Source organism: Marmota flaviventris, chromosome 16 (assembly GCF_047511675.1).
Source record: "Marmota flaviventris isolate mMarFla1 chromosome 16, mMarFla1.hap1, whole genome shotgun sequence".
NCBI classification, from domain to species: Eukaryota; Metazoa; Chordata; class Mammalia; order Rodentia; family Sciuridae; genus Marmota; species Marmota flaviventris.
Genome location: NC_092513.1, coordinates 78,073,011 through 78,086,986, shown reverse-complemented (window position 1 = coordinate 78,086,986; position 13,976 = coordinate 78,073,011). Strand labels below are relative to the sequence as shown.

General features: G+C 47.7%; 1 protein-coding gene across 1 annotated transcript in view; it reads left to right on the top strand.

Annotated features, from left to right (window-relative positions):
• Window positions 1–13,976, top strand: part of Ror2 (receptor tyrosine kinase like orphan receptor 2) — a 215,218-nt gene that overhangs the window by 153,153 nt on the left and 48,089 nt on the right. The window contains exon 2 of the mRNA XM_027955426.2: window positions 7,764–7,841. Within this exon, the coding sequence (XP_027811227.2) occupies window positions 7,764–7,841 (78 nt within the window). The remainder of the gene's footprint in view (window positions 1–7,763; window positions 7,842–13,976) is intronic.

The following is a 13,976-nucleotide window of genomic DNA, read 5'->3' as shown; positions in this document are numbered from 1 at the left end:
TGTCACTCGAGCCTATGAAGACATTTTAAAGACAGATAGCTGTGTTTGCTACAGTATGAATTGTGTGCTGTCCCTCTGCTCCCCCCTGGCCCCCCCAAAAGATATTTTGGAGTCCTAACCTCTGTGTCTCAAAATGTGACCTTATTTGGAGATAGGGTCTACACAAGCTGAAGCAAGGTCATTAGGGTGGGCCCTGACCCCCTGTGACCAGAAGCCTTTAAGAAGACATGCGGACACGGGGACAAACAGGAATAGAGAGAGGAAAGATGATATAGAGAAAGAACAGGAGAAGACAGCCACCTGCAAGCCACAAAGGCCTGGAGCAGATTCACCCTCAGCCTCGGAAGGAACCAGCCCCACCTGACACCTTGATCCTGGACTTGGACCTCCAGAACTGGGAGAGAACCAATTGCTGTGTCATAAGTCACCTGGTCTGTGGTGCTTTGCTATGGCTCTCCGGGAAACTCCTACAGAAGCCATTTGATGTTTGAAAAATCACTGCAGCCACCTTCCACAACATCAGACGCTTATCCCTCGTTGTTTGCTGCCAAAGAGTTTCGAATCTACCAACTGGTGGGGCCCTTTGGGGAGGACACAGCCGTGACTACCAGGGCCGGTGACATCGATCCCTGGTGTAGGAGGCTGCTACAAACTCCCTCTGGCTTTCATTCATCCTATGCTAAGACTCTGCTGGTGCCATCCCAAAGCCCTCAACTGGCCCATATTCAGAGGGACAGTGTGTGCAGCTGGGGCCTCAAACACCCCCCACCCCGAAATGGAGGAACCTTTCTTTATTGCCATAGGAGAGTGCAGTTCCATTCTTTTCTTTTCTTTTTTTAAACATCTTTCTTTCTGACCATCTTTAATTAATCGAAAACCTTCCAGAGTTTCAAGGTGAAAAATGGACTCTCTGTAGTGGAGACATCTGATATTCAAAAGAATCTTCCATGAAACCAAATGAAAAGATGCCATGAACTTGGAGTACTCACCTCGCGTTTGTGTTCACTCTCTGCTGGTGTTGGTGCAGAAATAAGCAAGCCATATTGGAGAAGGCAGGCCTCAGGGTCCTCTGTCACAGCTGGGAGGGACTCACCTTTCCAGCTGCAGCTGGTGGGGGTGGGGGGTGTGGCCAGGCCCACTGCAGTTAGCTGCCAGGGGCTGTAGAGGCTGGAAAGGAGAAAACCCATGAAAGACTCCAATTCAGCTGCCTTAGGGGCCTCTCTCCCCCTTCAGCCAAATATTCACTTGGCCCCTGACAGTAGGCTTTTGTTGGGGGTCTGGGGCTGTCAGAGGCAGAAGGTAGAAAAGCGTTGTGAGGGCAATATCGGAGGAGTTGGCTGGTGCCTAGATTCATTGAAGCTTTAATATGTTTGCTGTAGCAGCGGGATCAAAGCCAAGGTTAAACCGGTGGGAGGCACTGGTTACTCCATGTTTAGTTGTTGAATTTCATTTTATATTTCCAAAGCAGAGTCAAGATGGCCCTTTAAGGAATATAGACCCAGAGGCTAATATTTACTCAACTCAAAGTTAGACATAATGAAAATAAAAAATTACAAACTGTTAAGACCACTACCAATTAGATACTGGCAACTCACCTTGAATGCTGCGTGGGTTTCTAGCTGGCAATTAAAACACACATGGAATAATGTTTTAATAGGAGTGTTTCCCAAAACATTATCAGGTTTCTTTAGTATTGACACACTTTGCCTGGCCCAGTTCTCAGACTCACGGACTCACCTTTTCAGGACTTGATCTACTGCTGTGTAACAATTATCATTTTTTTTCCCTGAACTCTTGCATTTCCAGCATCAGGGCTGGTTTTGATTTGACACGATGCTGAGGTAAGTAGTTGTTCTGGAACACCTGACTGGTACTTCGATTGCAGGCAGACAGGTGGACGTGCTGCTTCCAGACAGCCCTGCCCATTATCAGGGACCTGTCCTTGCTCCCCAAGAGGCTCCTGGTTTGCCAGAGGGTCAGCCTCCTGACCTGTGCTCTTTCTTGCACATCCTGGAAATCTTGGGACAAACCAAATCTGAGAATGCCAAGCTTTGGCGAATAGAATCCTCTCACTAATTAAAGGGAGACTGCTTTGAAGGTTTCCAATGTTCCGTCTGCAAACTGCATCTAATTACATCACAGTGAGCACGCTGGTTCAGATCCACAGGTGAAGAGATTGATAGATGAAAAGTCTGAATAGCAAAACGTGTTTAAAAGGAACACCAGTCAAAAACAGAATAACAACATGGATTCAAGTCCAAGGGCATAGGTTGAACTTCCTTGGTAAATTCTCGATGGATTGTTTGTCTGTGGTGAATGAGAGTGAGATTATCATATTATTAAAGAGTGAGCCTGGGAATCAGGATACACTCTCTTGCTACTTTGCAGATATTAATTTCTCCTATTGATTCCATCAGTCAAGATGCCACATGAAAGGTTCACATTGAAAGAGGGTTTCCTTGAGGTTTTTGCTCGCGTGGTATACACTGTCTATTTATTAAAAATCCGTACACTGGAGTGGGGCCTGTACCTCCAGTTGTTGTACGCCTGGGTGTAAAAACGCTGACCAGCATCATTAGTACCAGCAATGAATGCTTTCCGCGCTGCCATTCCACAGACACCAATTAGTTCAGCCCTGACTGTAGTGGGCATGTATAAAGTGCTTTCTGGAATAGTCCATAAGTTTCTGCTGAAGAACTGATATCACAGGGGTTGGGGATATAACTCAATTGGTAGAGTGCTTGTCTCACAAGTACAAGGCCCTGGGTTCAATCCCCAGCACCAAAAAAAAAAAAAAAAAAAGGACTGATCTCACCACCTGCACCTACCAGAAGAAAATGTAGGCCCCACACTCCAACATGTCAGCTTAGGAACTGACTTCCTCAACAAGACTCCCAAAGTGCAAGAAGTAAAATTTAAAAAATCAATCAGTGGGATAGTATCAAACTGAAAAGCTTCTTCACAGCAAAGGAAGCAATCAAGAATATGAAGAGAGCCTACAGAATGGGAGAAAATCTTTGCTACCTGCATCTCAGATAAGGTGTTCATTTCCAAAGTATTCAAAGAACTCAAAAAAGCTTAACATCAAAAAGACAAATAACCCAATCAATAAATGGGCAAAGGAACTAAACAGATACTTCTCAAAAGAAGAAATATGAACGGTCAACAAATACATGAAAAAATATTCACTATCTCTAGCAATTAGAGAAATGCAAATTAAAACTACACTGAGATTCCATCTCACTCTAGTCATAATGGCAATTATCAAGAATACAAGGAACAATGAATGTTGGTGAGGGCGTGGGGGAAAAGGCACACTCATGCGTTGCTGGGGGGCCTGCAAATTGGTGCAACCACTATGGAAAACAGTATGGAGATTCCTCAGAAAACTAGGAATGGAACCACCCTTTAACCCAGTTATCCCACTCCTCTGTATATACTCAAAGGATGTAAAATCCGCATACTACAGTGATGCAGCCACATCAATGTTTGTAGCAGCTCAGTTCACAATAGCTAAGCTATGGAACCAACCTAGATGCCCTTCGTCAGATGAATGGATCAACAAAATGTACATACACCCAACAGAATGTTTCTCAGCCATAAAGAAGAATGACCTTACGGCATTTGCCAGTAAATGGATGGCTCTGGAGACTATCACGCTAAGTGAAATAAGCCAGTCACAAAAGCCACAGGTCAAAAGGTCTCTCTGATATGTGGAAGCTAACTCACAATAAGGGGTGGGGGAATGACATTAGAAGTTCAGTGGATTAGACAAAGGGGAATGAGGGAGGGGACTGGGGATAGGAATAGGAAAGATGGAATGGGACATAACTTTCCTATGCACATGTATGAATACACCACAGTGAATCTCCACATCTTGTACGTCCACAAGACAGAGATCCTAATTAAAATAAGATATACTCCATGTTTTTTACAAATATGTCAAAACAGTCTCTACTGTCATGTATAACTAAAAAGAACAAATAAAAGAAAAACGGATATCGCCTTGCCAATGACGATTAGTATAGGACTCGGCTCTAGAAACACCCACATTCTCCAGAGTATCTTATTTCTGAGCCTTTCTGGAAGGCTGTGTGAATGCCTGTATCCATCCCAATTAATCTGGGTCCTTTCTGTTTATTTGGTTGGCATTCATGCTTGGCTTTGGGGACATTTCTAATGACTGTGTCATTAGGAGGTAAGGTTTTTGGAGACAGGCTGTTTCTTACCTGTGAGCTCTGTTATGGGTTGGAACAAGAAGATGGAATGTGCAGTTTTCCCACTTGTGAACATGTTACATTAGCCTGGTACCTTGGTCACACAACGTTAATCAATTATTCTTGACCAAAATCCATACTACTCATATTTCCTTTTTTAAAACCTAATATCCCTTTTCTGTCCCATCCTGGATACCACATTACACTCAGTCTTTCCTTCAAGGCTGTAATGGATGCTTTCAACATGGACAAAAGTACACATTCCGCATACTCGCTTCATAATAACTGGGCGCACATATATTTTTGTTTCGTATTAAATGTTTCCCTCTCTTTAGACATCAGAAAACCAGCAGGAGCTAATGCATCACCAGTTACCGTGTCACTCTTCGTGTGATTTTTCAGCATATCCAGTAGAGGGGGAAGTCGGGAATGCTGTGTACATACACCTGCCAGTCTTGGTTGACATATGTGGTCACTAATCAGCATGTCATTGAAATGAAGGGCATGTGATTCACCTGGAGCAGTGTCCTCCTTTTCAGAAGACGGATAAAGAAGTCCTGAGGAGTTAAGACAGACGAGTCTGCTCTCAGATTCTGTTCTCTGGCACCACGGGAGAATCCATGTCTTTCTGTAGCTCTTCAGGGTATATCCAGCCAGTTATGATGGGTGCAGGCTTTGCTTCATGAACTTGCCATCAGTCAGCCAGGTGACGACTGTTCCTGTAGCAGGTGAAGGCCCAGTGGCCTGTGAGGTAAAGAACCACCATCCTCTCCACCCCCATGTGAGGAAGACCCTCTCCAAGACTCCCAGTGGTTTCCTTTAGGAATGGCAGATAGTTCAGTTTTTCCTGTTTGTACAAACCTATGATAAAGTCTTAGTTTATAAATTAGGCACAATAAGAAAATAACAGTTACTAATAAAGTAGGAAGTTACAACAATGTGTTATAATAAAAGTTATGTGTCTCTCTTTTCTTTCTGGAAATATCTTCTTGTACTGTGCTCACCCTTCTGATATTAAAGATGTGAGATGGTGTCTTCATTTTTCAGGGAGCAAATAACAACAGAACCCAGTTTTGCTAGAACCTAGGGTGTCTGTTCTCAGGATCTTGGTGATTTCATACACTGAACACGTTAAACACCTTGACTTGCAGAGGGAATCACACTGGGTGTGTACATCCTTTTGTATCTAAGTCCCAAAGCTGGTGGGGCTCCGGTATCAACTTGGAACGTAACCTGTCACTCCAAATATGATGCACTCCTTTACTCAAATTACCAAAATAATTGGCCTTAGGGTGGGCCCAGGAGGCTGCAAGAAACAAAATCAGACCCCAAAGCTTTGTGCTAAGCAACAGAACGTATTCCGAGTGACTCCCAGGATTGATAGCAGTGGCACTGCGTGGGTGTGCAGGGACTGCACCTGCTAAGAATAAGAGCAGCATTTGAATCTCCTCCATCCCATCCACAAGGAGTGTCCACAGGGAATATGCCTCTGCTCCCAGATTAGAAGCTGACCGAGAAGCACCTGGAATCTGTTCCACAGTGGACTTGGGATACTGGAGCTTATTTTTCTTCGAGGCCTATATTTATTTGACTGCCTCACACCATTTGTCAATTTCTAAGCAGTTAGTGCTTTTTATGCCTCTTTTCGACCTGTGTGTATATAGTGCAAGTATGTTTGAGTTTATGTGGTCTTTCTACATTTAAACAGTGCTGAGTGCCAGTAGGTGTAATATGCCAATTTGAAACTTCAAATCTAAACTCAAGTCCTATTTCTTGAGCAGAAATTTGTTGGCTGCCTCGAATAGCTTATACTTCTGTCTTGATCTTAATGACCAGGACCACTAGCCCTTCCCCCTGAATGCAGCACCTGTTTCCTCAAACTGTTGTAGGATTTAAGTGTATGCAACTTTTAATCGGCGGGGAAGAGGTGTGATTGCCCTAGAAGAAGTATATGGTTTGGAGGAAGATTTATAGGGTCAGGGATGTTTTATTAAAGATGGCCCCAGAGGAATGTTTGTGCCAGAGTGAAAAGTCCCGAATCCCGCCCTGCCCGTCAGGTGAGGAGGGTGCCGAGATCTCGACGTGGACTTTCTTGAGCCCCATGGGGCAGGGACCAGATGCACAGAGAGGACTCAGGGACTAGTCTAGAGGTCCTTATTTAGCCAGACGGTCTGAAGTTGTGCCTTCCTGGCTCTCTCTGCCCTCATGGTCGTACCTGATCTCTTCCTACAAACCCTCCTCTTACAGAGGCATCTCGAAATGCCCAGATAGTTGTTAGTTATTGGCTCCCATTTATTAGCCAAATGGAATCACCTGTTATAGAATTAAAATATTCTCTTTGATATACTTTTAGAAATTGTGATAAGTACACATGCCAAAAAATTTGCCGCGTGAACCATGTTTAAGGTACAACTTAAGGACATTAAGTACATTTGTGTTGCTGTGCCACCACCGCCACCATCTGTCTTCAGGAATGACTCCTCTTCCCCAAATGAAACTCTGTCCCCATTAAACAGATCCCCATTCCTGTTGGCCAGCCCCTGGTAGCCACCGTTCTCTGCTCTCCGTCTTTGTGGATTTGACTGCTCTGGAGACCTCATGGCCATGGAATGGCACACTACCTGTCCTTCAGTGCCCAGTGTTGTTCTAAAGGGTCATCCCTGCCGTAGCATGGGTGAGGGTCCTCTTCACTTTCAAGACAATAATCATTACGTGTGACTGCTGTTCTCGGATGGGATTTTCAGAGCATAAACCCAGGCCCATCCTGGGTGTGGCCAAGTTACCCCTGACTTTAACCTTTCTACCCACCCCCAACCAGTGGGACCCTGTCAAGGCCAAGGTACTGGGTAAAGCCTGAAAGTAAATGTGAGTGGCACGGGGCAGGTGGGATGGGGAGAAGAGAGCATGTGGCAGCTTCCTGGGGCATCAGCCACACCTGCCCACCCTTCTCCCAGGACTCTGGGATCGTGGGCACCTCACTGTGTGTGTTCGAAGCTAAGTGTTCAATCTGGAGCAAACTGAATCTGTGCTTGTCCCTGGGTTTGGGTGCATCTGGGGTGGTTGGTCTCGTGGAGTGGGCAGTTGGGGTTAGATTGCCATTGACAGTTGTGGAATCCGTCCTTGCTGGGCTACTTCTGGTGGGTCTGGGGTAGGGGAGGGGAATGAGTCTCTTCAGAAAGTCTCCAATTCTGAATTTATCCCCTGATTACCAGGAAGCGCCATCTGGGGGGCTGCTGAATCTGGCTACACAAGCGTTTTGTTTGCCAGCCAGTACTTTAGTTTCTTCGGTTCTTTCTCCCTCTCCCCTCTCTCTGGGCCACACCGACGGCTTCATACTGCTTGTGCTGTTCTTGGGATTAGCTTAGAAATCCCTTTTACGACTGTATCAAATCTGGTTCTGTGAAAGCCCCATAGAATTTAGCATTTTCTACAAACCATGGGTGGGCGGTTTTGCTTGAATACCTTTCTTTGTCTTTGCCTGAGAAACGCCTTAAGGCCTCCTGAAGGGGACGTGTGTTTAAGGGACCTCTCTGTTGGCTTTCCCAGGAGAAGTGGAGGTTCCAGATCCGAGTGACCCTTTGGGACAACTCGACGGACCAGACAGCCCTATTCCTACTCTGAAAGGTAAGCTTGGGAGGGGGAGGTGCTCTTTCAGGTTTCCCGGAATATCATGTGGAGGGCAGTTGATCTGCGCTTTCTTCTCAAGCTCTGCTGGTGTGTGTCCTGGCCCAGTGCTGCCCCCTGTTGGCTGGCACATGGAATGCCCACCCTGATTTGGGGTTATGTACAGTTTTGGGCTCTGAAGCCCAAAGGTGGGAGGGAACAGAGGAAGGAAGGAAAGTGTGGGCAGACGGTGGTCAGCTGTGGAGTCAGAGGCCCTGGGGACCTTGAGGGACTGGAGTAGAGCCTTGGGAGCTGGTCTCTTGTCTTGGCCACCAACCAGCCTATTGAAATGCATCTGCCCTCTGCATTAATTTTTCTCAGTGAAACCGTCCAGAGGTGGGTGGCCCTCTTCGACACTGTTGTCCTGGTGGGTCATGCGTCCCTTGTTGCTCACACTCTCTCAGAGGTTTGCTGGTGACACCATGCTCCCCTGACACGCCTCGAAGTCCTTGTCGGTGTGTAGAGCTGAGAGGACAAAACAGGCCAAGTTGGACAGAGGCGGCCCAGTCATCTGAGGAAGTGATGCCTCTTTTAACTCCGACCCTGGGGCCGCGTATGCTCAGGTCATCTCAGTCATCTGGGCCTTCCGTGGTGGCAGAACCCCACACTGATTTCCCCACTCTTCTGAAGCCTAGAAGTCTTACCATCGGGTATTCTCCTGGTTGGTTCTGGGTGAGGGCCCCCTTCCTGTCTTGCGGAGGGAGCCTTCTCACTGTGTCCTCACATGGCGGACAGAGAGAAAGTTTCCTCTGATTTCTCTTCTTATAAGGACACTAACGCCATCATGGGGACCCACCCTCATGACCTTACCTGAACCTGACCACCTCCCCAAGACCCACCTGCAAGTACCACCGCGGTGGAGCCTAGGGCAGCACCTTTGGAGACTGAAGGGACGTAAGAATTCTGTGTGACGACGTCAGAAGAGCTGCATTGTTTCTGTGTTATCTACAGGGCAGTGCCGAGATCCACAGTGGCTTCTCAGCCCCCTGCACCTTAAGAAGCTCCCGTTTTGCTTCAGGGACCTGTTCGTCCCTGAGAGGCCTGAGAGACCACCAAGGCTGTGGTCTTCTGGGGGTTAGAGCAATAACGACTATACCTCCCTCCCAAAGGGTGCACCTCCAAATACCTCCCCCATGTGAATTTGGGAATTAACTTGTCAATTCGTGAAATTTGGAGGGGGGACACACCCCCAAAACATAGCACCTCACTGCTGCTCTCCAATTGCTCCCCAGGGCACATTGTCTGCATAAGATCAGTTGTGTGTGTGTGTGTGTGTGTGTGTGTGTGTGTGTGTGGAGGTGGGGATCAAACCCAGGGCCTCACACACTACCACTTAGCTGTATCCCCAGTCCAGGCCTGTTCTGAATCCAGAGAAGGCAGAGGTCAGGGTAGGCTGGTCTCTGACATTTGAGACTTCTCAAGGGGGATTTTGCCACCTGTGGGATGTTCAGTGGGGTAAACGCACACCACCCTTTGCGGTCCTTACTCAGTGGCTGTGGCCTACCTTGCAGACCCAGCTGTGTGTAAGGGGGTGGCACTTATTAGAAGAGGGAGCCCCGGCCTACCCGGCCCATTTGCTCCTCGTCTTTGTGAGCCTTGGCCGGCATTTCCACCACCCACACACACAGGGCTGTGATCTGAGAGCTTGTTGAGCCCAGGGGCCCTCAGAACTCCATTTCCCAAGGAAGAAGCGTAGTTTTTTTGAACCCAGGGCCTTGTTCATGCGAGGCAAGCACTCTACCAACTGAGCTATACCCCCAGCCCCAAGAAGCCCCAAGAGCCCGACTCCACCCACAGTACAGATGGTGCGAACACATTGTCAGGTCGATCCGTGCTGTCAGCTCTGCCTGAAGTCAGCGGGCGTGGAGGTGCTCCCTGACTCGAGGGGGTTGCAGGACTGCAGAGAGCTGGAATCTGAAGGGAAAACATTAGGTTATTTAAAATTTCATATCGTGAGTAGCCCAAGGGAAGGGATCAGGAGGTGGGGAGCGGGGATGGAAGGTGGGGTCCCAAGTACTGATTACTTAGTGACGAAGGCAGGGCAATAAATGGTTCCTGAGCCTGGAAAAGGCACCAACTGGGCCTTGGTGGCTTGGAAACACTGAGGGGAAATAAGTTTCTGGGATGGCGGTCATGCAGGTCAGAGGTCAGCAGGGCCTCGCCCTGTGCTGCTGTTGAAGGCACCTGTCAGCCACAGTGGCTTCTTAAGCTTGGCAGTCACAGTAAGATTGCGAATCTGGCTTCTCAGTCATATCAGCTGTGTTGTGACATGGCTAGACCCTTCCCCACCCCTCTAGGCAGCACAGATCTAGAACATTCCAACCTCACAGAGAGGCCAGTCAAGCAGCCCCCTGCTCCACCATACACAGGCCTTCAGGGTGCAGAGATACTTCATATCCCTTCCTCTTAATGCTACCATCAGTGACAGGAGTTGGCCTGGCAGTGCCAGACTCATACTTGTATTTGACTGCTAGTTTTTGAAGGCGTCTGGTCTGGTGGGCGATGCAGGGGATTCATCCAACTTCATCTTAGTGGAGGATGCGTTTGCTTATGGAGGCGAAGAAATCACTTTGGCTAAGATTTAGTGGAAATCTTGATTCTCCTCTAGCTGCAAGCTCCACACCGAGGAGACAGACTCACAGCCTTCGGGTGGGCTTCTCTCACCTCCCTTTTTGGTATTTGAGCACCTTGCCAAGCTCAGATTGAGGTGCTTCCTAGTGAGTTCTTTTTGTCAGGGATTTGATAGCCTCCTGACTTTTTGTTCTGTTGGCCCAGGAGGGACTGGGGTGAACGGCCTGTGCACTTCAGTCTTTGCAGTGCTGAGAGGAGTTCGGATCACAGTTTGGACGTTTTTTTCCTGGGACCTCTCCAGGGCACTGAGACACTGACTGCAGGAGGCAACCTGTGACACAGGTGTGTGCGTGTGTGCGAACACACTCCTGCTTATAAAAAGGAAGTACAAAGAGAAAAGAAAGCACCCCGAATGCTGGGGAGTGCTTCCTTGCAGTGGAGGGTGCTTCAGTATAGTGCAGCCTTGGCTTTGCAAAGACATGGCCCTGGGTGGAAGGTGGCATCTCCATCGAGTCAGGAGCCAGGGTCTGGCTCAGTCTCCAGATGGGAGTCCCCAGCCCTAGGAAGAACAAAAGGCCTTGCTTATTAGCTCAGACAAGCACCCGGATAGCAGTGACTGATGCTGGTGTCATTTGTGAACATCACCATTCTGATGACTGGGGGGTCTGTCAGTTTGCAAGTATCAGCACCTCAGCACCCCCAGGGGAACAGGATCCATAGGAAGTTGCTCCCAGTTGTCTCAAGGGACCCAGCCTTCCCCTGGCAACCTTATTCTCTGGTTCTGTAGTGTGATATTTGGTCCTCGAGGGTTATGGCTCTTGCACAAAAGGAAACTCATTCTCCCCTCCCTTTTACTTTATATCCCTTCCTGTTAATGCTACCATCAGTGACAAGAATTGGCCTGGCAGTGCCAGACTCATACTTTTGTACTTTTTTGTTTGTTTGTTTCAAATTTATTTTTTTATTTTTTAACTATTTCATCATCATCATCATTATTATTATTATTTCAAAACATTACAAAGCTCTTGACATATCATATTTCATACATTTGATTCAAGTGGATTATGAACTCCCATTTTTACCCCGTATACAGATTGCAGAATCACATCTCATACTTTTTTGCTCAGAGAGCCTCGGGGAATGTCACTGCTTGCCCCATAGGGCTTAAATCAGCTTTATAAAGTAAGAATAGCTGAACATACAAGATTAGCCATTTCTTTCGTTATCCTTTATGATGCATATGTAAACCACAGGCAGGTGAAAATGACCTGCAGACCAGTTTCTGCTGGTGACACGACAGCTTTATGTTGGCCCCAGCAAGTATGGCCTGAGAGTTAGCTGTAAAAAGTGATCACGTGCAGATGCATCGTGCCAGTATTCAGCATGTAGCATACGCAGTCAGCCCCTGCTATCTGCAGGCTCTGCATTTGTAGATTCAACCAACTACGGACCAAAAATATTTTTTAAAAGTTGCATCTGGCCAGGTGCAGTGGCACATGCTGTAATCGCATGGCTCAGGAGGCTGAGGCAGGAGGATCGCAAGTTCAAAGCCAGCCTCTGCAACAGCAAGGCGCTAAGCCACTCAGTGAGACCCTGTCTGTAAATAAAATACAAAATAAATATTGCTGGGGATGTGGCTCAGTGGTCAAGTGCCCCTGAGTTCAATCCCCAGTACCTGACCCCCTCAAAAACAAAAAGTTGCATCCATACTGAACTGGACAGACTTTCCCCCCTTGTCATACTGTAAACAGTACAGGATGACAGTTATTAACACAGCACTTACATTGTATTAGAAATGACCTAGAGGTGATTTAAAGTACATGGAAGGCTGTCCATAGTTTTGATGCAAATACTAGGCCATTTGGTACGAGAGACTTGAGCGACATGGATTCCGGTATCCAAGGGGGCATCCTGGAACCAGTCCCCTGGAGGTGCCAGGGGATGATGGTAGCTGGTAGGTAGTTCGGGCTGAAGAAGGCAAGAGAGGGACTGAGGTGATGGGTGGGGGGAGATCCTGGAGCAAAAAAAAAAAAAAAAACATTGTATAGAAGAGAAAATGACCAGTAAGGATGCTGTGATTACAGGTGAAAAGTTCCCTGTAGGTCTCCGTACGCCAAAGTCTTGTCGTTGTCAGGACTAAAGCCAGCTTCAGGTCTCCAGTCCTGGGCTGACGTGTGCGTGAGTGTTGGATAGGAATCTTGTAAGACATGCAGTATGCCTACTTACACAGGCACAATTTATGATTATTATACTACCTACAAAAAACTACCTTTAGCCTAGAAACTATTTGCCCTTATGTTCCAAGGCTGTATTTTAAATTCATGTGTAATGCAGCCCGTGTTCTGTAAAACCAGGACTTTGGAATGTCTGTGGGAAGTGGATAATTCCAGAACACCACAGGGTGGTGTGGAGCTGGCCTTGCCCATCGCGTGGCCTCCTGTGTTCTGGCTCAGCCAAAGTACACACAGTGCATTGTGTCGCCTGTCTTCGGAGAGCCAGTCATGTCCATGCTGAGACCAAGGGGAGTTCCTGACATTCCCCGCGTGAGCACAGGTTGCAATTATAGGTGATCCCAAGTGGATTCTAAATAACAGGGTAGGGAAACCCGTGCTTCACTTGCCTTGTGCTTACCGGGCTGCCCCTGCTGGTGGTGACAGGTGGTGGTGACGTGCTGAACAAGGATTCCTTGGCAAGAGCCAGAAAAGCAGTCAGCCGAGGTGTACAGGGTTGCCATGGAGATAAAGCTTGTTGCTCTCTGTTTACTAAGCGTCAGTTTCCCGATTCATGTAGGACGTGAGGACTGATGAGCAAATACGCTGGGTGTTTCAGGTTTATTCTGGAACTCTTGGAGCGTGTGCGCTTGTGTGTGTGTGTGTGTGTGTCTTTGCACATGCATGTATTGTGGTGGTTTCTTAGATTTAGCATAGAGTGAAGTCTTCCTAAGGCAAACCAGGTAGAAAATGAAAATAGGATCCTAATGGCAAACAGACTCACATGACGTCTGGTGACTCTGTGATTGGGAACTTGGATGCGGCATCTAGCTGGGAGTCTGGGCTGCTGGGCCCAGCGGAGCCCCACCCTGGCCAATCACTGAAACTTTCCAAGCTCTAGTTTTTAATCTACAAAATGGGCAGGAGTAATGTTAGTCCCCAATGCTGTCCGTGGGCTGGTTGTCCCCTAGAAAGGAGAGGGGCTGCCTGGAACAGGGCATGTCAAAGCACCCAGACCAGAGCCTAAGAGGTGCCCATTCATCTCATGTGAGTCTGAGGCAGCCCTTGGCATGACCCCCAGCAGGCAACCCAGAAGAAAGGATACTGAGGAGTGTTCCTCTCCTGCTGGACGGACGTAGGTACCTCCACCCCAGATGGAGGTACCTGATCCCCCGATTTTTTTTTTCATTTTGACACCATTAAATACAGGTAAGGCTGAAATTTACCAGAGACCCCAAAGGGGGACTTGAGTGCTAATAAGGATGAACAGGGGACCATGGTGCAGTCAGGGCCATGGCACGGCCGTCCTCTGCCG